At 30.9% G+C, this 21,286-nt stretch overlaps 3 protein-coding genes and 1 long non-coding RNA gene across 5 annotated transcripts; 2 read left to right on the top strand and 2 right to left on the bottom strand.

Annotated features, from left to right (window-relative positions):
• Positions 1-125: 125 nt before the first annotated feature.
• Positions 126-8,231, top strand: LOC101253924 (metal tolerance protein 4-like). Of its 2 annotated transcripts, none has more exons than XM_069295698.1 (7): positions 126-234; positions 6,213-6,382; positions 6,812-7,010; positions 7,105-7,283; positions 7,367-7,517; positions 7,658-7,788; positions 7,876-8,231. In XM_069295698.1, exons 1-7 carry the CDS (start codon positions 141-143, stop codon positions 8,053-8,055), a joined length of 1,104 nt encoding a protein of 367 aa, XP_069151799.1. In that variant the 5' UTR covers positions 126-140; the 3' UTR covers positions 8,056-8,231. The 2 variants fall into 2 exon arrangements, with proteins under 2 accessions (XP_069151799.1, XP_004228644.1); XM_004228596.5 differs by lacking the exon at positions 126-234 and adding an exon at positions 3,317-3,896.
• A 1,009-nt stretch (positions 8,232-9,240) lies between these two features.
• On the bottom strand, positions 9,241-10,059 carry LOC104645689 (uncharacterized). Its single transcript, XR_739583.4, has 2 exons — positions 9,829-10,059; positions 9,241-9,607 (listed from the first exon to the last, which is right to left on the bottom strand). It is a non-coding gene; the product is annotated as an uncharacterized lncRNA (long non-coding RNA).
• Positions 10,060-11,911: 1,852 nt separating this feature from the next.
• LOC101267155 (CDT1-like protein a, chloroplastic) lies at positions 11,912-15,962 on the top strand. The gene is made up of 7 exons (XM_010317837.4): positions 11,912-12,266; positions 12,956-13,075; positions 13,170-13,404; positions 14,213-14,881; positions 15,035-15,236; positions 15,334-15,424; positions 15,775-15,962. Exons 1-7 carry the CDS (start codon positions 11,935-11,937, stop codon positions 15,830-15,832), a joined length of 1,707 nt encoding a protein of 568 aa, XP_010316139.2. The 5' UTR covers positions 11,912-11,934; the 3' UTR covers positions 15,833-15,962.
• Positions 15,963-16,059: 97 nt separating this feature from the next.
• LOC101267437 (protein PHOTOSYSTEM I ASSEMBLY 2, chloroplastic) lies at positions 16,060-20,671 on the bottom strand. The gene is made up of 6 exons (XM_004228644.5): positions 20,208-20,671; positions 18,945-19,048; positions 18,164-18,329; positions 16,980-17,072; positions 16,560-16,691; positions 16,060-16,462 (listed from the first exon to the last, which is right to left on the bottom strand). The coding sequence occupies exons 1-5, from the start codon at positions 20,287-20,289 to the stop codon at positions 16,561-16,563; spliced, it is 576 nt and encodes a 191-aa protein (XP_004228692.1). The 5' UTR covers positions 20,290-20,671; the 3' UTR covers positions 16,060-16,462; position 16,560.
• Between the last annotated feature and the right edge of the window lie 615 nt (positions 20,672-21,286).

Genomic DNA, 21,286 nt, shown 5'->3' with positions numbered 1-21,286 from the left:
CCTCCAATATTTCACTGTTTTTGAAGGATTTGACGTGCATCTAATGACACTTTTGAAGAGTCTGAGCACAACATAGATCGGGATCCCAATACTCTACGGGGTATTGACTTCTCTACAATTTGATCTAAACTTGTTGGTTTATGTTGCTACTGAACCTTTTAGCATCTGTGTATGTCCACAGGACATTACATGATGGTTTGAACTTGATTCCCCGCGTAGCGATAACAGATGAAGGTAAGAAAAGCTATACATCATTTGTTAGTGTGTATATATATATACATATATATACATATATATATATATATATATTAAATGATTGTTGAACTAAATGAGTACATCCAGTTTTTTCGGAAACAGCCTCCCTAACTTTGACCAATATATCGTTTGATGGATTACATTAGGACGTTGTACATTTGATTAATTTCGACCATCCTTGTTTCGAGTTTTATCTCTTGGGGTTATTTAGAACTGATATACCTCTTGTTATTAAAGTGGCTCATATATATCCTTGTAAACAAATGACTCACATATATCCTTTTCCTCTAACGGAAATGAAAAAAAAAATTTAATCTAAATTTTTATTTTTTTTCCTGAAACATATAATCTCATATGAGTAAATTTAGTTCGTGTCATGACTTTTTTTTGTTTCAATGACTAATTTATAATTATTATTTTGATAATTAAATTTATTTATGTTTCACTAATTTTCTTGTAAAATTTATTGTAGATGATCAAATTTTTTCTTCGAATACGAAATTAAACTACAATACACACAAAAAAATAATTTAAATTTTTTTCTTTAAACTAAGCAATGAAAGATAAAAACAAAATAAGAATAAGAAACTCAAATAATTATAACAAAAGAAGTCAAAAAATAATTTATGTATGAAAAAAATTAAAATATACTTTGAACTTTGATAGAAGAATCACGTAAAAAAAATTAGAAGTAATAAATATAAATTTAAAATTAATTTTTTAACTTCCGTTAAATGGAGGATATATGTGAGCCACTTTGTAACGGCAGGAGTATATGTGAGCCGTTTGTATAACGATAAAGCCATATATGAGCCATTTTTATAACGAGGGGTATACAGATCCAAATGACAAAGTTAAAGGGTATATTAGACCTTTTTCCCTATTTTCTTTTACAGTGGCATTATCATTGTTTGTCTAAGTTATAGATTAGAGAAATGAAAATGTCAATCAACTATTAATGAGAAAAAAGAGCCATTATTATGAACCAAAGATTGATTTTAATTATTTATTAATCTCAACCAATGGATATTCTCGACATGGCATGCACTTGGATTTTTGAAATAAATAAAATAATAATCCAAATTTAATGTTCAAATAAATAAACAATAAGACACTAGAGCTTTTAAATAAAATAAAAAAGATTTAAGTATAATTAGTCCATGAGAGTAAGTAAGCTACTTTCTTTAGCTCATATTATCCTCGATTTATTTTAACACTTTTTATGTTCGATTTAGTTTAAAAAATAATAATATATTTTTTCTAGAAAAGTATACTATATTAACTTTTTAAGTGGAGGTTAGAAAGATAAAGTTTTATAAAATAACATTTATTATTTCACTTTCAACATGCATCATTTTCACTTTACCTCGTAGATTGCAATGATTTGAAAAAATAAAAAATTCAGGCATTAATTAAGCCTTTCTAAATTTGTAAAAATAATGGGGAAAAAGACAGAAAAAATTATTTCATTTAAGAGAAAGTAGGTAGGAATTTACTACTCACCTGATTTTACTTGTCAGATCATAATAAGAAATAAAAAAATTTTATTGTTTTTTTTTCATTTTCAATTTTAGTGTTTAATATTTGAATCGAAACTTAATTATGTTTTTAAAATAATTTAATTAATAAACTTGATTAGAGATATTTGTGTCTTAAATGAACTAAATAGACTAAGATGGACAAAATATCAATAGCTATAAAGCTATTTTTTACAATAAAATAAAGTAGATATAAGTCTATAATATCGATATAGATATGTGTTATTTCATATATAAAATTACAATGAAATTCAATTCTTTTGATTTGCTCAGGTGAATCTGAATTAGTCTTATATCTTATAATTTAAATTATTGTATTAATTTATAAAATTTTAATCTGAATTTCGATATTAGAATTAAATGTATGAAAAGAAAAATAATAGATTTAGACTTATTCAAAACAGAGATCATTTGGAATTTGAGTTCTAATAGTAATAATGAGGACTTAGAAAATCACATTTGACTAATCAAAATGAGATTCAATAATAGAAAGAAAAATCAATTCTTTGACCATTCTTTCCTTCATCGGAATGAAAAGAGATAGAATTAGGTCGATTTTTAAAATATATTTTTATATATTCTTTAAGGTCTTGACTTATATATAGCTTATTTAAAATGAGGTAAAAAATTAAATAGTGAAATGAAAATAGGATATTTGTGAAAATTATTTCATTTTTATAGCAATTTGATATTCAAAATTCATTGATCTGATTAATTTTAAATTATATAAAAAATTTATAAACTAAGTGATTCGATATTAAGATTTTCATTTCAGAGCTCGAATCCATGAGGATAAAAAGAGTAGTGTCATAACCATTAAAAAATTAATTATAAATTATGATGAGATGATCAAAATATCTCCACCATTAAATAAATATCCTAAAACAATTTAAAAAGAAAACGAAAGATTTAGTGGAAAATTTATAATGTCGTTATAAAGAATAATCCAATCTCTTTCAAGAGCGATGCAATATAAAAGTATAGAAAAGTACTCTCTCCGTCCATCACTCAGTTGTCTGTATACTATTTTGGAATGTCTACCACTAATTGTCTATTTTATATAATCAATTGATAATTTTTAGATCATTTCTAATTTTCTTATTATTTTCTCTGTCCACTTTTAACTGCATATTGCACTAATCGAAAGTCGTTTTCACTAATTTTTAAAATTGAATTATATTACATTGATTCAATATTTTAAATTAAAGATTTAAATATTCAAAAACTATATGAAAAGTACTATAAATTGCTTATTTTTATACATTAATATGATGAAAAAATATATTATAAAATATAAATGAAAGTTCTTATAGTTTAAAAAAAGGAAATTATGATAATTAAAAGTAAACTGAGAAAATATTAATTATAGTCTATTCCTATTATATTTTTTAAAATATTATATTTATTATGTTTAAAAGGTAATACAATAAAAATTTTCGTTCCATTTATTATTTTTATTATATAAAAAAAAGTACCTCAATAATTAATGCTATAAAATCTAAAGTAAGTAAACAAAATTTCGTATTCAATACCATAAATACGTATCAAATTCCATAAATAACAATCATATTCGATAAAAGTTGTATGTAAGGCTCGAAGGTCTCTTCCAACTAAGATTCTAGTACAAAATTATTTTGTCTCTTCATTTAATTTCTAACTACTTTTGTCTTTTAATATACAAAATATGTATAATAAAAAAATATTTTCTGAAGATTTATCTAACTATTTATGAACACCAAACAATAATACAATAAATTTCATTATTTATGTAAAAAATAAATTCAAAAAAAAAAAAAAAACTTTGAACAGATATATATATATATATAGGAGATACAATATGTATATGGGGTTTTAAGAAAATTGAAAAAAAAATATTTTTTATAGAAAAAAAAAATATGGAGGGAGAAGAAATCAAGAATGAAGTGAAAACTCCATTGTTGGATGGGTGGAAGCTTAGTTATAGTGGGCGGCGAAACTCAGTTACAACTTTAAGGGGTGATTTTTTAGCAAGATTGCCTGAAAAAGTGAAGTCTTGTGTTAATGTTGATGTTGAATCTTCATCATCAAACATTGATAATACCAAGAGTTCTAGCTTGTCTAAAGGTAACCCCACCCCACCCCACCCACCCCTCAAAGAAAAGGAGAAAAGGGGTTCTTGTTTTCTAATTTTTTGGTGCATTTTTGTTTTCAAGATTCAGTTTTTGCTAACTTATGTGTTGTTTGATGGTTTTTGTTTTGCAAGATTCAATTTTTACTAACTTATGGAGTTGATCGATGCTGTTTGGTTCTCAAGATTCAGTTTTTTGCTGATTTATGTAGTTTTTTTATGCTTTTTTGCTTTTCAGGATTCAGCTGTTACTAACTTGAGGAGTTGTTTGGTGCTTTTTGCTTTTCAAGATTCAATTTTTTGCTGACTTATTTATTTGTTTGATGCTTTTTTTTCTTCTCAGGATTCAGCTGTTACTAACTTGAGGAGTTGTTTGGTGCTTTTTTGCTTTTCAATTTTTTGCTAACTTGTGTAGTTATTTGATGCTTTTTATTTTTCAAGATTCAATTTTTACTAACCTAAGAAGTGAAAGTGATCCTTGTGAAGCACATTTAACCTTCGATTGATTGACATGTGTTTTTAGTTCTACATTATGTAGGAAGTAATGTTACTTTTGGATAAAAAAATTAAGGTCTCTTTGTTCTAATTTGTTTGGTGCTTTTTGCTTTTCAAGATTCAACTTTTACTAACTTAATGGAGTTGTTTGATGCTTTTTGCTTTTCAAGATTCAATTTTTTGCTGACATGTGTAATTGTTTGATGCTTTTTGCTTTTCAGGATTCAATTTTTTGTTAAGTTAAGGATTTGTTTGGTGGTTTTTGCTTTTTCAAGATTCAATTGTTTAGTGACTTAAGTAGTGATGGTGATAGTGATCATTGTGGTATCCTTTGATTGATTGGCATGTGTTTTTAGTTCTACATTATGTAGAAAGTAATGTTACATTTGGAAGGAAAAGAAAAGGTCTTTCTGTTCTATTTTGGCATAAACGGGATTTCTCAATGATGCCATGCTTTTTGCTTTTCAATTGTTTACTAATCAAGTAGTGATAGTGAAACTGCTCCTTGTGATATCTGACGAAGCATTTTAATCTTTGATTGTTTGATATGTGTATTTAGGCCTACATTATATAGGAAGTAATGTTACATTTGGAAGAAAAGAAAGGTCTTCCTGTTCTATTTTGCTTGGGGCTTTTTGCTAACTTAAAGGAGTTGTTTGGCGCTTTTTAAGATTCAATTATTTACTAACTTAAGTAGTGAACATGATCCTTGTGATATCCGACAAAGCACATTTAACCTTTGACTAATTGGCATGTGTTTTTAGTTCTACATTATGTAGGAAGTAATGTTACATTTGGAAGTGAAAAAAGGTCTTTCCGTTCTAATTTGTTTGGTGCTTTTTGTTTTTCAAGATTCAGATTTTACTAACTTACGGAGTTGTTTGGTGTTTTTTGCTTTTCAAGATTCAATTTTTCCTAACTTAAGGAGTTAAAATGAATAGACACTTCCATTTTTGAGATAATAATAGTTTTGTTCTCGTGGTTATTGTAAATTCCAATTTGATCCTTGTAATATCCGACGAGGCACGTGTAACTTTTGATTGATTGAAATATGTGTTTTTCATTCTTTTTATGTAGGAAGTTAGGTTAGATTTGGGAAACGAATATCCTTCCGTTCTAATTTGTTTGGTGAATTATGCTTTTCAAGATTGAATTTACTATCTTAAGGAGTTTAAATGAACTAGATAATATCATTGCTGGTCCCTCAATTATTAATAAATTATAATTTTGATCCTTGTGATATCCGACGAAGCACAATTTTTACGTTCAATTGATTGAAATATTTGCTTTTAGTCCTTTTATATAGGAATTGAAATATTTGTTTGATGCTTTTCGCTTTTCAAGATTCAATTTTTCAACTTCTAGAGTTAAACTGAACTAGATTATTTCATTTTTGGAAGTAAATTTAGATTCTTTTGGTGTGACGATGATGCGATTTGAGCTTAAATGGAATAATGAGGATTCATATACACAATCCAAACTTACTTGGGAGTGTAGTTGTTTAATTTAGATATTAAAAAGTTAAAGGAAAAAAATTGTAAGTTGCAATTGTCCTTGTATCAAAGTTGTGAAAGAATACAATTGTAGAATGTTACATATATAGGGTCTGAACAACCTTAAGTTATTATATACATCAATAAATGAGTTCATAGTCAAATACTTATAGATAGTGAATTTTTTAATACATATATAGGGTCTGAACAAAAGTTATTGGGTTCACGTGACCAAGCTAGTAGTAACCTTAAACCTCAGTTTCGATTTCTTTGTTGTGTTATTCATTACCTTTTTTTCATTATTGAGGTTTTTTTGCACCACAGGAGAAAAGGATTACTATGAAAAACAGTTTGAGACCTTGAAGTCATTTGAAGAAGTTGATTCCATTGTGGCATCTAGTTTCATTGATGATGAGGATCTTGACGAACAATCTCAAGATGAGAAGGCAATGCAGATCTCCAATTATGCAAACGTTTTATTACTAGCTCTTAAGGTAAAAACGGTTACATGCTCCGTTGAACTCATGATCCGAGAATGAGAAAACTCTAGACTTGCATATCTGACCTCTCGTATCTTATATATGAATCGACTGTTTTCTTTTGTGGTTGCATATGCTTCTGTCATTACAAATTGACAGTCGGTGAATCTAGGATAGTCTGAGTATATAATTTCAGTAATGTATCTCAAATTTTTAGTCGATAAAGTATGTTGTTGATCATATAAGAAAGCCATGCACTTATGAAATTAGAGCGAATGCATTTCTTCGGTGAAAACATTAGGTGATGCCTTCCATCTGTCCAAGTTTTGGTGGACAGAGTTATCCAGTACTGTAGCAAGTATCCTGTGGAATTAATCGAGATGTGCACGAGTGGCGTTTTATGCGTTCTTCTAAAATAGTAGTAACTATATTTTCATCTTGCAGATCTATGCCACAGTGACAAGTGGTTCCCTAGCTATCGCTGCATCTACGTTGGATTCGTTACTTGATCTCATGGCTGGTGGTATACTCTGGCTCAGTCATCTGTCAATGAAAAATATCAACATCTACAAATATCCTATAGGGAAGTTGCGAGTTCAGCCAGTAGGGATCATTATCTTTGCTGCTGTTATGGCTACACTTGGTACGTGATCGATCTCCTTTGACACGTCAACCATTTCATCCTATTTTCGTCATAATCTATCGAGTCGTTATGGCTCACATTTCTTCCTTTTTAGGCTTTCAGGTGTTTATCCAGGCTGTAGAACAACTCGTTAAAGATGAATCTCCTGAAAAAATGACCTCGGATCAAATTTTCTGGTTATATACTATCATGATAACGGCCACAGTAGTAAAACTTGCCCTTTGGTTATACTGCAGAAGCTCAGGAAACAACATTGTCCGTGCCTACGCAAAGGTGTGTACTGTATCTTCGCGTTCTATTTTTGGCATCGTTATCCTTGTAGTCTAGACTCGTAACTTGAAGATACCTTTCGACAGGATCACTATTTTGACGTGGTTACTAATGTAGTCGGACTGGTAGCAGCTGTACTTGGCGATAAATTCTACTGGTGGATTGATCCTGTTGGTGCCATTATGCTTGCACTTTATACCATCACCAACTGGTCAGGAACTGTTTTAGAAAACGCAGGTATCGTCTCATTCCTGCACAACTTTAGTTTGCATCGATAGCCTGGTTGAAAAACGGAGTGTTCTACTAGAAGATTCTGTTAGTTTTGTTTCGTCATTATACTATGTTTGATTCCATACTGAACGACGTTCTTCATGTAGTGTCACTAGTGGGACAATCAGCCCCACCCGAATACTTGCAAAAGTTAACGTATCTTGTGATAAGACACCCTCAAGTGAAGCGTATTGATACAGTTCGAGCCTACACATTTGGTGTCTTGTACTTCGTAGAGGTCAGTCTCTGAAAAAACCATCTATAATAGCACACGAATGGTTCTTCTATCGATGATTTTGAGACTCGTTTGCTTACTGTAACGTAGGTAGATATTGAACTCCCGGAAGATTTGCCTTTGAAAGAAGCACATGCTATCGGAGAAACTCTACAAATAAAACTCGAAAAACTCCCTGAAGTTGAACGAGCATTCGTTCATCTCGATTTTGAATGTGAACACAAACCAGAGCACTCTGTTCTCAGCAGGTTACCAAACACTGAACCTTAGGTTCATGTTTACGTTTAAGCCCGGATAAAGGAAGAGGGTTGTTATTATTATCGACGATTCGGGGTTTTGTTGTTTTTTTTTACACACATTTTAACTATATAAATGTGTATATTCATATGATCCAGCATAAGGGATTGTTGAAAAGAGAGGATATCAAGAACATGGATTTATTTTCAGATGATAGGTCTTTGTGTCATTTTTTGTCGTCTATGTTTGCTTTGACTCTTCAAAAATGATGTCATACTCATGTCGGATTCCTCAAAAATGGGTACACTTCTGAAAGATCCTATAAGACTCTTTAAAAATGATGTCATACTCATGTCAAATTCTTCGAAAATGTGTACAATTTTGAAGATATTTGCTTCGACTCTTCAAAAATGATGGCATACTCATGTCGGATTCCTCAAAAATGGGTACACTTCTGAAAGATCCTATAAGATTCTTCGAAAATGATGTCATACTCATGTCGAATTCTTCAAAAATGTGTACAATTCTGAAGATATTTTTAAAGAATTTGAACAAAATAAGGTTAAAGAAAATTTTGGGAGATTCTTTTAAGTGAATGATACTCGTCATTTTCATCTATATTATTCTGACTCTTTAAAAAAGATGATATTCCATTCGTGATGGATTACCTAAAAATTTGCACTTGTGATGGATTCAACACGAACGATAATGAATTCGAACAATATTTGTAAAGCTAGTGAATGATGCTCGTCATTTTCATCTATATTGTTCACTCTTCAAAAAAAAATGATAACCTATTTGTGATGAATTACCTAAAAATTTGCACTTGTGAAGGATTCGGCACTAACAATATTTTTTGAAAATGTTTTTGAAAAATTCGAAAAACAGAAGTCGTAAGACATCCCTTTTTTGGAAATTTTGTAAGATTAAAAGATTTAAAAAATAAAATACACTTTTTGTATTATGATATTTTAATGTATATTACTACGATATATATATATATATATATATATATATATATATATATATTCCTAAATCCTGATAGATAAAAGTAAATAATTACTACATATATTAGTACATATATGAATCTTCAAAACGACTTACAAACACAAAATGTTTTGTGTATAAAAATAAATGACATTTATTGTTTTCCCTTCTTCATGTATGAGTTGTATACAACCATGCATCAACAAAAGGAAAGAAATAAAAACACCAATGAAACTCCAATTCTATATTCCTTTCGAAAAATAATAAAATATACATAAATTTTATTTCTATTTTTATAAAGAGAATACTTATAGACTCTCGATTACATTCTAGAAGTGAGTTTAGCAAAGATATTATACTTTCATGATTGGTGTCTAAAAAAGAACAAAAAAATTTATACATAAAACGTTATTTATTTTTATTTTTATATAAAAATAAAGAAATTATTTCTGATCGACCTCGATTAAATTCTAGAAGTGAGTCTGACTGGCAAAGGTGTGGCTAGTGGACCACCATTAGTAGCAACAACTTTTTTCTTTTCTTTTTCTTCAATTTCTTGATTTTGGTTTATCTTCTCATTTACTCCTTCATTCTTAACCTGAAATTAAAACAAGAATAATAATAATTATGTAGCCACTAAAACTATAATTATGACATTAAATCACTTTGTAGGCATTTCAATTATTTCTAACAACAAATATCAAGTTTTTCCACTAAAATAAGACAAATATTTAAGACAATCGTGTTGTACTATTGTTTCTGCTGAAATTTGAACCTGAATAAACTTAATAATTATATTTTTTAAAAAGAGGACTTCACCTTTGAATTATTCACTTTTATTGCATGTTTTGGTGAGTATAATTCCATTTGACCTCCTTCTTCATTTGGCTTTTTTTGGTTATTATTATCAACTTTTAGGGCATATTTTGGTGAATATAATTCCAATTGACCTTGTTCTTCATCTTTTGATGTTGATTTTGTAATATACCCATTGTAGGTTTTGGTATTTGTCATATTGACAAATTGAATGAAATATCCAAAATAATTGCAAAAAAAAAAAAGATGTATATAATGGACAAAAAATGGAAAGTTTATTTATCTATTTGGCTTTATGTTCTTTATTATTTGATATTTTGGGGATGTGTGCAATATGATGAACATGGAATTCTTTGGTCATTATTTGCTATGTGGCTATTGTTTTGTTTGCCATTTGTATATATGTGGCATTTTTTGGAGAACTCAAAAAATTATTATAGTACTATAAACATTTTTTTTGTTAGATAAGGTGTATCAATTCTTTGAGATATATATACTCTTTTTGTCTCAATTTAAGTTTTTTTTTTTTAAGTCAAAGAGTTTAAATTTAATTGAAAATTTTAGAATTTTTGAAGTTTTTGAAATAAAATTTACATATTTATAAATTATGTAAAAAAATATTATGTCGCCATTCGAAATTTTTGAAAGATATATAAAAAATTACAATAAAAAATAAACATATTTAAATTTCGAATTTAAAACTGTCACATATATTGAGACGAGGAAATATTATGTCACAATTCAAAATATTTTAACATATATGAAAAAATTGCAATCAAAGATAGATATAATTGAATTTTGAATCTAAAAAATGTTACATAAATTAAGACGAAGAAAATATAATTTTTGATAAATTTATTTACCTTGTTTTAATTTGGTATATAAGAGTAATTTTTTTAAAAAAAATTTTATGATTCTAAATTGAAAATATGTTAAATGTATTAAAATATATTTTAATTTTATAATATATTAAATATGTCCTTAAAAATAAAATTAAAGAGCTATTTGAAAAAAGGAAATAAATTTATTTTAAATTTTATGATTCTAAATTTAAAATATGTTAAATGTATTAAAATGTATTTTAATTTTATAATATTAAATATGTCCTTAAAAATAAAATTAAAGAGTTATTTGAAAAAGGAAACAATTTTTTTTAATAATTTACTATAATTAGATGAAGTATTTCAATTTTTGGAGGGAAAAAATTAGTCCTATTAGGACCTTATTTGACACATTATTGATACTTATAAACTTTATTGGTCGAGAAAAGATCAGAAATAATAAAGATAGTAGATCTAATGAAACTCTATAACTACAGTTTTCGGTAATTTGTCCTCAATATTGTAGTTTGTATATTTCACTAGTCAGTTTGAATATTTCGTTGCGAAATACAAATAGAATAAATATACATAAATGGAGGTCGCATTTTTCAGTAATTTGTCCTCAATATTGTAGTTTGTATATTTCGCTTGTCAGTTTGAATATTTCGTTGTGAAATACAAATAGAATAAATATATATAAATGGAGGTCGCATTTTGTATATTTTGTTTGTGCGTTTGTATATTTATACATTTTAGTATTTCACAGAACTCCATTTTTATATTTTGCTTGGCTATACGAACATGATAATTTATTATGATTTATTCATAAATCGAATACAAATAGTTAGGGTAATCATATATACAAATTCTCGAGCTATACAATCGAGAATCGAATTGCACAAATTCTGAATTTATACAATTAAGAAATCGAGTAGCAAAATTTGCAAAATTGTAGAGATGAATTGAAAATAATCAAGACTACAGCTATATTACACAATATACTTTAGATGTTTGTTGTTTCGCGTAATTTTCCCGATTAAAATTAACAATACAAAATAGGGGTAAAAGTGGAAATGACCCATTAATGGACCATATATAACTATTGGGCCTAAAATTCAAATACACCAATTACAGCCCAATGGGCCTTTTCTCTTTAGCAACAATTAGCGCTTAAACTTGGCGCCAAATCTGACGTGGCATAACTGACACGTCATCATAATTCCCGCGCGAAAACCTAACTATATATATTCTCTTCATTCGTTTCGCTTTCAATTTCTGCCTCTCATTAATGGAGTTCACCGGATCTTCACCGTCCGATCGGAAATCATTACCGGCGAATCCATTTCGCAGTGAAAAATCTGCCGGAGTTGTAGCAATTCCGGTGATGGATCAATGGAGAACTAAAACACCGGAGAAACCGATCCAAAATCGCATGGCGCGATCACTGCAGTCCCTGAAAGACGTCAGAGAAGCTTCTCAGAAGCTCCGGAAACACGATCTGATCCAACGCGAGGTTTCTGATCCGTTATTAAGCTACGGTGAAGTGAAATCTCCATTGGTAGCTGGATCGCCGGTTTCTGAACGGAAGAAGCATGTGAACTCGGTAAAGCTGCCGGAAAAGTGAGTGTTTCCTGTACTTTCCGTTTTGATGATTTATTCACTTTGTGTCTCTTTGACCAGATACTTACTTGAATATTCTTCAATAAGTTCATCGCAATTGTTTATTTATTTATGCTTTTGATATGAAGTGAAACTTAATTTAAATAAATTTTCTTCAATATGTTCATCACAATTGTTTATTTATTTATTTTGCTTTTGATGCGAAGAAAACTTAGTTGAATAAGTTTTATCCTTTGAAGAAATAATAAGATATTTAGATTTAACAATCGAGGCTTGCTCAAGTGGTTAAGCATCGTTGATTGTGAGCTTAAAGTCACACTGGATGGTAAGTAGGAACACTACTGATCTTATGCCGGATTGGGTAGGACTTTGGAAAGCAAAAGTAACAGAAAATTTGGGGACTCAGGGAATTTGGATGTAGAATCAATATTTGTAAATTAAGTAAAAAATATATATAATAATAAAAAAAGCTACTATATGTGATATAATTAACAATTCAAAAGTTTATATGAAAAACTTGTTTGACTCTCGAAATCCAAATACGGCACATAGATTGGGATGGAGGGAGTAGTTGTTTCAATATATTAGCTTTTGAAAGTATTAGTCTTATTTGTTTATTAGCTAAGAGTGATGACAGGGTAAGAGGCTTGGTTGAGTTTTTCTTAATGTGTGTTTCTATTACTGTATAGGTATGAAATGTTGGAAAAATTCTTCAATAGCATGGATAGTTCAATTCGGCTGCTACATTTGAAGGGATCTGCAACAACTTTCACTAATATTAGTGCGAAAGTAGAGAGTTTGATCGATAAGTATGAAGATCTAATGATGTTTGAACATTTTCATTGATGGTGTTTGCTGTACTGAGAGGATTGTTAATAATTTTGTTCTTTTTGAACTTTTTAGGAGGTTTACTTGCAGTCATTTAGCTCAGCTGAAGTTTATTTTACCTGAAGCCATTGAGATAAAGAAGATTCTCAAGCACGATGAGCGCAGTTGGTGCATGAAGCCGGATCTTTATATCACTTTAAATGCAAATGCAGTTGATAATAGTGAGAAGTGGAAATCTAACAGTAGCAGTGTTCTATTGAGGAAAATATTCCGCTCTCGGCTCTTGGATTTCTTCAAGTCACACCCTGAGGTAATCAATTTTTCTGATGTTTTGATTGTTTGTGTTGAACAATCTCTCATGGTAGGAGTAAGTTTTGCGTACACTGAACCCTCCCAAACCTCACTTGTAGGATTACACTAAGTATATTGTTGTTAAAGATTGAACTATCTGCCAGAATATAGCTGATGCAGTATTGAGATTTATTGGCTTGAATTCATGTTATTTAGAAAGACTAATATGTTCTGAGATGCTATTTGACTTGCTAAGTGCTCTTGTTATTTCAAGCTCATTTTCTGTAAGACATCCCGACCAGTGTTTCATTTGCAAACAATTGCTCTTGAGCATATTAAGAGGAATATGAACACTTTTAACAGCATAGCAGCAGAAGTTTCAAATGGAATATGAGATTTTAAGCTGGAGGTCTTTCATTATACTATACGTTCTTGGGAAAGTGATGCAATTGTTTCTGGCATTTAGATTTGTGCAGTGCCTGTGCAACATTGTAGGTGCTTTAGTCCAGAAAATACTAAACTTTGTATGAGAATGAAGCTATACGTGAAGCACCTAAAGAGTGGTAATACTGTTTCATGAAGCTACAGAGTACTTCAGTGGCTGGCCTGCCATATTGTATGAAAGGAATAGCTTTTGATAAGAAAATTTGTGTTGAATTTGTATTGTGTTTTACTCTGACTATCAGCATTGAATAACCAGCACACACACTTTTACATATATGAGCACCATGTTGTCAGCTTAGACATCGTTGAAGTATAATTAAATGTTTTCCTGTAAATTTTATTTCCATGATAAACAAATAAGATAATTACTGTTTCTGTTTCAGGGTGATGACATTCCTGAGGGAATGCTGCCAGGCCCATTCACTCAGTCTAAGCAAGTAGTGACCAACTCATGTAGACCTTCTGGCTCATCCTTAACCAGTGAGGCACCTAATGGTGTGTTCCCACTGCAGTCAATAGCTGCATCACACCTGTCTGTATCTTTCAAGAGATGCTTTTCAAATCGAGCATCTATTACTGGAGGAACAGATCTCAAGGAAAGAGATAGAGTTGGGCTCGGGCTCGTTTCTCCAGCTTCAATACCCCTTAATGTCCCAAGTTCCACCAAGAAGAAAACAGTAGCATGTTCTGATGCTCCTAAGTTATCTCTAAAACAAACTAGCATCATGAAATGCTCAGCAGGAGGGGTTGTTTTGGCTAGTTCACCATGCCATCCACCTGCTCTTCCTATGATTGAAGCCAAAAAGGGAGAAGATGGTTCTACATCCGCTCCAGCAACCCCTATGCTCGAACCTCCTAAGAGATGTTACATGAGTCCAGATGATCCAGCTGAATCACCAATAAAACTAGCTAGACGCCCGTCAACTAGAAGGTCGTTGCTCTTCGGTACTCCTGTGAAGAGTGCAAATGCTGGTGATAAAGTCTGCGAGAATGGAAGGTTTTCAACTGATAATGATATTCTTGACATTCTTCCTGAGAATCTTCTGCAATCGGTAAGAAAACACACACTTGCATATCAATCTTCCTTGATAAAATTTTTTAAGATCAACTACATTGGATTCATTTAAATTTTCATTCCTCAACGTAGCTGAACTACAAAATATTCTGTTTTATGCAACAAGAAGCTAACTTCCATGATTTCACAGATAGGAGAAAAGGAGAGTGAAGCACTAGCGGAGCAAAATCCAGCCATATCCCAAGCAAAAAGGCGCAAACAGATGATTGCTTGTTTGCCTCACCTCTTTGACATGATTTATTTCCTGTTTCAATCTATTAAACGTTCTGTCATGACGAAAGAGGAGCTCATGCACAGAGTAATTTCAAGCCATTTAGAGATAACGGACAAAAGTAAGCCACTAAGCCCGGTTGACAATTTTCAGAAGCCTGTAGTCCTTTTGAGATTCATTGGAGCTTCTTTCTGAATCTTGATGTTTCATTACTACAGGTGAAGTTGAACAGCAACTCCTATTACTGCAAGAATTGGCTCCTGAATGGATTTATGAGAAACCAGCATCTAATGGAACTCTTCTCTTACTGTAAGCTACAATTCTCAAATTCCAATCATTTGTTTGCTTTGTCCAAAGCAATGATGAGTTTAGAAGATCTATATTTGCCAGTTTCTTGATCAATTTTCGTCGTTAGAATAGATTAGAGTCTCACATTGGTCGGGAAATGGAGTGATAATCTCTAGCATTTAAGGTTGGGTTAGACCCAAGAGTCATATTTCACGTGGTATTAGAACCAAGGGTCGTGTTATAGCTTAAGCCCATAGAGGTATTACAGTTCCGTTCCATATTGATTGAGAAATTAGCTAGTGCTTACTCTTTCCGCGTGAGCTAACTTTTAGAATTAAGCTACATCTAATATCTATATCTTTATTTTGCAGTGTTAGCAAGATATCAAATCCTGACACAATTCGTTCAAGACTAGCAGAAGCCAATTGAGAGAAACAAGAAACTAGTGATTTGTACTTTATTTTACCAAATAGACGTGTAAGGAATAACAATTTAGAAAAAAGTTGTAAATAATAAGTGTTTTGTCTAATTAATACAGTACCACTTGCGTTGCATCAAATGACCAGTATAGTTATGATAATTCAGTCTCATCCTTAGTAATTAGATCTTTCTTTTTCTAAAATAAAATGACCATACATAATACACTAACACACCAATTTAAAAAATAATAGATGGTACAAACTTTAAGTAACAATTTTCCAGATACAATCCAAAGTACAAAACAGTCTGTTTTCTCTTCTTTTATTCTCTATTGTTATGAGATATGAAGACAATATGCAAATTGAACACCAAATTATTGCTCTTCTCTCACAATATTCCGAAATAATTGATATGCTAACTCTATCATGTGGCAGATACTACTTCCCATTTCTTTCCAGAATGGTGGAGGGGTCGATGATAGTCCGGGAATACTACTACCCCGGTATCAAGAGAGATCAGGGAGAGAACGAGAGTTCATCGAGAGATTTAACAGGTACACTCAACAACACAATAGTTGTTACATCCATAGTTACTTTGAGTCTCTTCTCATTGTCCTTCTGGTGTAGTACAGCTTTCAACCTGAGGAATACGAATTCTGAATGTAAAATGACGTTGTACATAACAAGGGTAAATAGAACAGGATTCGTAAGACTAGAAATGAATTATGATAATTAACCTTATGAGTTTGGCAACAGTCGTCCATTATACATCTTGTCAAGTAACTTCCTTGCGTCTGGCCGCCTAAGAAGACCTTTATTATTAGGTAAACCAGTTCCTAAACATACAGGACATACTAGTTTCCCTCGTCCTGTTCATCCCATAAGAAAAAATGTCATCATGTTAGTATTCAACATAAGATAAAATGAATCATTCTGAAAGCAAAGATCATAAAGCAAACGATTATCAAAGGGAAAGACTATCGGTGGTATGTCTTGTTGGGATGTATCGAAATGAAAATGGAGCGGTTCTTGTTTAATGACTCGATAAAGAAAACCCTACGTCTTATGCAATATTCAAATTTTGGTTTTGTGACTATGATCTACATTTTGACTTCTTTTCTTCCTTATATGGATTCAAAGGTTCTATAATAACATACCGTAACAATTGGGGCACTCAGTGAACTCATAAACGTCTTTAGCTCGTTTTCTGTTTAGAGCTTTCCATTTTCCTGTACCACCACACATATCACCTATATAAAAAACAGATGAAAGTCTTAAAGTAGATAGAGCACCAACATAAGTTATGCATACAAAATTATAGTGCTTCATCAAAATTGGGATAATTCTTTGATTCATGTCCAGGATAGTAAAGAACTAGCTTCGTTTTGTCCTTCGGTTACTTGGAAAATGTATGACAAAAGATTTAACAGACATCAATAGCTCACAAATTATCTGTTTTACGATATAATGTGAGGAAGAGATTGGAGGAAGACAAGTTTTGAACAGAATTGTAAAACAAGAGATATCAAGCAGAAAAAAAAAAGATATTGGAGTAGCAAAAGGGTGTAACCTTTATCAGAAAAGAGAACTTAAGTAGTCAAAGATCCCTTCAATCACTACATTGCGTCCACTTAGAAGAGAAAAAGATAGAAGCACAAGAAACTTGTATGCTAAACAATCATGAATACCATCATGTCACCACTGTATGTGAAGGAAACTAACTATAAGGAAATAATTTAGATATTCTTATTCAGACTTCTCTCTCTTTTTGGTTTGTATTAGCTCAAGTTTTCAATTTCTAAACCTGTTCTTTGGCAAAGTTGCCAAAACAGTTTGTTCAGGTGAGTTGTTCTGATGATCAATAATTCTCAAGTTTCTTAAGGTGTGTTGTTTTGATGCTCAACAATTCTCAAGTTTGCTAGGTTAACTTCGATAAAGAAAAGTTCATTGAGGTACTTGTTTCCATGTTCAACACTTAAAAAGCAGAACTTTTTGGATAAAACATTAGAACCTTAAATTCTCAACGATACAGTACTAATGACACAATAAAAACTTTCGGCAAGTCATTACATATTGAGTTGCATGTATTTATGTGTGTGTTAGTTTTGTTAACTATGTAGGTGCCTTTCTGTTATTATTCAAAGATTTAGCATATACTGGACCCTATAATTTTATAAGGGTACTGAATTTGGTTATACGGGCTGCTGTTTCAATATGAAAATCTTCGAGAACTTGTTTATAGTCATGGAGAAGCATAAGAAAAGTTCTCTTAGAACATGTTACTAAATGTAATATGATTAGTGGGATGAAGCAAGTAAAGCAGGAATCAATATACACTTACAAATTATAGCGCCACTACCCCCACAATTCCGACAGCCAGGACTTTCATTTCCATCTAAGGCAATTGCTCTTGGTTCAGAAATTGGATTTCCAGAAGCAGTTATCAGAGCTCCAGTTGAGCATAGGCAGGTCAGACACCATCTCCGTGAGACTGATGTTTGAGATCTCTGTTCCAAAAAGCAACAGCAGACAAATCAATAAATATAATCTGATGATAGTTGTAGACAAAAATAGCACATTGCCAATTTTACTGTATACAATACATTACTTTTTGGAGGGTCGAACAAGATTTTCCTCATTATAATTTTCTCAAACATTTTCAAAAGACATTATTTACAAAAATAAAAACTAGAAGTTCCAAAGTCATCAATTGACTCTACATAGGAAGGAGTGGAGTCCCGTATTAAGGTAAAAGGTTAGTAGGGGTAGAGTGTTGTCTAGTCTTACAAAGGCTTAGGCTTGTTAGTGGCTATCGTAGTACTAGTTTTACCCTTGTAGTTCTTGTCATATGTTGTTTATTGTGTTTCGAGTATCACATTATTTTGCTATTGTTATTGTTTCGAGTAGACTTTACAACTGTTGTCTCTTCTTCTTCTTTTACTTGGGTTTGATGGAGGCATCAAAGCCGAGGGTCTTTCGCAAACAATCTCTCTACCTGCACGAGGTAATCATAAGGTCTTAGCGACACTCTAGACTCCCCAGACCCCACTTAGTAGATTTTACCAGGTATGTTGTTGTTGTTGTTTAGCAATCCCATCAAGAAGCTGTAAGAAGTTACCAACCTTTTCCTCTACATGTTCCCGTAAATGCTCGGAAGATGCAGAAGTACAACTCTCATCTTCTGAGCTGCAGTTCACATGAGACCCTACCCTCTTCTTCATATTCACTGTCATTTCCAGAAAAGTAATTACTCCCGAGTACCAACATATTTTTCAGACGCTCAAAAAGGGTCTTCAAAAACATTAACTTATAAACAAAATCCCAATCGGAAAGAACAATCAAGAATGAAGTCAACCGGTCCAAAAAAACAAACAAATAAATCTATCCCAATTGCATTTCAACTATGTATACTGTTTACTAAATGGTCTGTTCGTGGAGTGGTATAAAGTTCAAATCCCAACAAAGCCAAAAGAAAAACACTGGGTGAGTCTTCCCATCTGTTCTAGCCTTGGTGGATAGAGTTATCTATGAATTAGTCTAGGTGTGCGAAACCTGGCCAAACACCATACAAACTTAAGTTCCACTTTGAGAGATTTCATCTGTATACTGAAGTAGGATCATGAAAAACTACAAAACTTGAACGAAAAACCAAACAAACAAATATTCCAAGAAGAGTACAATACAAAATGACCTTAACCAAAATCTACTGCAAAATCCAGCTTCTAATCAACTCACACTAATATAAAGAAAAACATTTGGAGTTTTAACTATGAACCCCATAGAGCTAAAGGAATGAGAAATAAGAGATGGCAAACCATATTTCTCATTCTATTTCCTCTCTATCTCATAACTTCTACATATACACTCTATAACAGTAAGTTAAGAAACAAAAAGTTCAGATTTTTAGAATGACATTTGAATTTTGAAACTACAAATATCAACAAGGGTCTTCAAAAATATCAACTTCATCAAAAAAAAACAATAGCCATAACAAGAGCCCATAACCAACGACTACAGCGTATTCTCACAAGTGAGGTCTGGAGTGGATAGCGTGTACATTACCTTGTTGAGGTAAAAGATTATTTCCGAAAAACCGTAAAAATACATTAACAAGGAACATAACAGCAAATAAACAAATGAGTATGTCCCAATTACTATCTCAATTGTGTGATATTAACTTAAACTTGCTTCCACATCATAAAAAGAATTCAATTCCCCAAAAACATAAACTTTCAACCAAAATGACCTTAAACAAATAAAAAAAAAATCCCACTTTCAAGATTTTATCTTTATGCAGAGTAGAATCAAGGAAACTACAAAAATCTGACCTAAATTTAAAAAAAAAAATCAAGAAAATTAAACAAAAGATTGATGTATCATCTTACACTGACTTAAAGAGGAAGATTTGGGGTTTAAGTATGAACCCCATAGAGCTGAAGGAGTAGAAAATGAGAGGTGGGAAGCCATCTCTCTCTCTTTTTTCTGTTTCTCAACTTCTACATATAAAAAAAAAAGTTAGAGATTTTTATTACTCCCTTTGAAGATAACTAGTTTGACTTTGAACAAAATTTTAAAAAAAAAAGAATATTTTTTAATTTTATGATTGTAAATTAAAGTTAAGTTAAATAAATCAAAATATCTTTCCTTAAATATGTCACATGAAAAATTTATAAAAAAAGATATATATTTTTTTAAACAGATTAAAATGAAAATGAAATCATTCTTTTTAAATCATATTTGTGATTTTGAAGCTAAGATAATATCAAATTTGAGTAAAAGAAAGCAAAGGGTGTTTTGGGTTTTTTATTGTTTTTTGTTTTTTGATGAATGAAAAAGAGGGAATCAACATGGATAATAAATCCTAGCCTCTATTTTCTATATGAATGAATATGTAAGTTATGATTAATTCATTTCTACCCCTTAAAGTTTAGATAGATGACTTTTGCTTACCCTATACTCTCAAAAACATTTCTCTAAGCTTAAAAAAAATAGTACATTACACCTTCTTGTTAATTTACCGTTTAACTATTATTTTACATTTAAATGATTCAGAGGAAAAACATGTATTTGAACATACAATTAAACTCATAATTTATCATATAATTATTAAATTCATAATTGAATATCTATAATTTTTTAATATAAATATATGGCCTCATTCAATCGAACTTGTATCTAGTACTATTAGTTTCTCCATTTATAGTCTGTTTAGTATTATAAATTTGAGTTTTTCATCCGTATATTAAAATATATAACTTGATATTACTCTTTTGGGAAGAATAATCAGTCACTTAGAAGTATTTTCTTAACAATTATCCAAATATTTAATAACAACCCTTACTGATTCATACTGGTCCAATTAATCAATAATCTCCATAGGCACAAATTCCATTTTTTATAGGACCAAATATAACCCATCCTTGTTGACTAATGTATTTCAATACACTGAAATCATCAACAAAAA

This window comes from Solanum lycopersicum, chromosome 1 (genome assembly GCF_036512215.1).
Source record: "Solanum lycopersicum chromosome 1, SLM_r2.1".
NCBI classification, from domain to species: domain Eukaryota; kingdom Viridiplantae; phylum Streptophyta; class Magnoliopsida; order Solanales; family Solanaceae; genus Solanum; species Solanum lycopersicum.
The sequence above is the reverse complement of the archived record's forward strand: the minus strand, read 5'-3'. Positions and strand labels throughout refer to the sequence as shown.

Coding starts and splice junctions, on each gene's coding strand:
- LOC101267155 (XM_010317837.4), top strand. CDS start 11,935: ATGGAGTTCACCGGATCTTCACCGTCCGATCGGAAATCATTACCGGCG. Junction 13,076..13,169: donor GTAGAGAGTTTGATCGATAA/GTATGAAGATCT, acceptor TGAACTTTTTAG/GAGGTTTACTTGCAGTCATT. Junction 15,425..15,774: donor AATGGAACTCTTCTCTTACT/GTAAGCTACAAT, acceptor TTTATTTTGCAG/TGTTAGCAAGATATCAAATC.
- LOC101253924 (XM_004228596.5), top strand. CDS start 3,689: ATGGAGGGAGAAGAAATCAAGAATGAAGTGAAAACTCCATTGTTGGAT. Junction 3,897..6,212: donor GAGTTCTAGCTTGTCTAAAG/GTAACCCCACCC, acceptor TTTGCACCACAG/GAGAAAAGGATTACTATGAA. Junction 7,518..7,657: donor AACTGTTTTAGAAAACGCAG/GTATCGTCTCAT, acceptor TTCTTCATGTAG/TGTCACTAGTGGGACAATCA.
- LOC101267437 (XM_004228644.5), bottom strand. CDS start 20,289: ATGGCTTCCCACCTCTCATTTTCTACTCCTTCAGCTCTATGGGGTTCA. Junction 19,049..20,207: donor ATCTTCCTCTTTAAGTCAGT/GTAAGATGATAC, acceptor TGGAAATGACAG/TGAATATGAAGAAGAGGGTA. Junction 18,330..18,944: donor GGGAACATGTAGAGGAAAAG/GTTGGTAACTTC, acceptor TTTTTGGAACAG/AGATCTCAAACATCAGTCTC.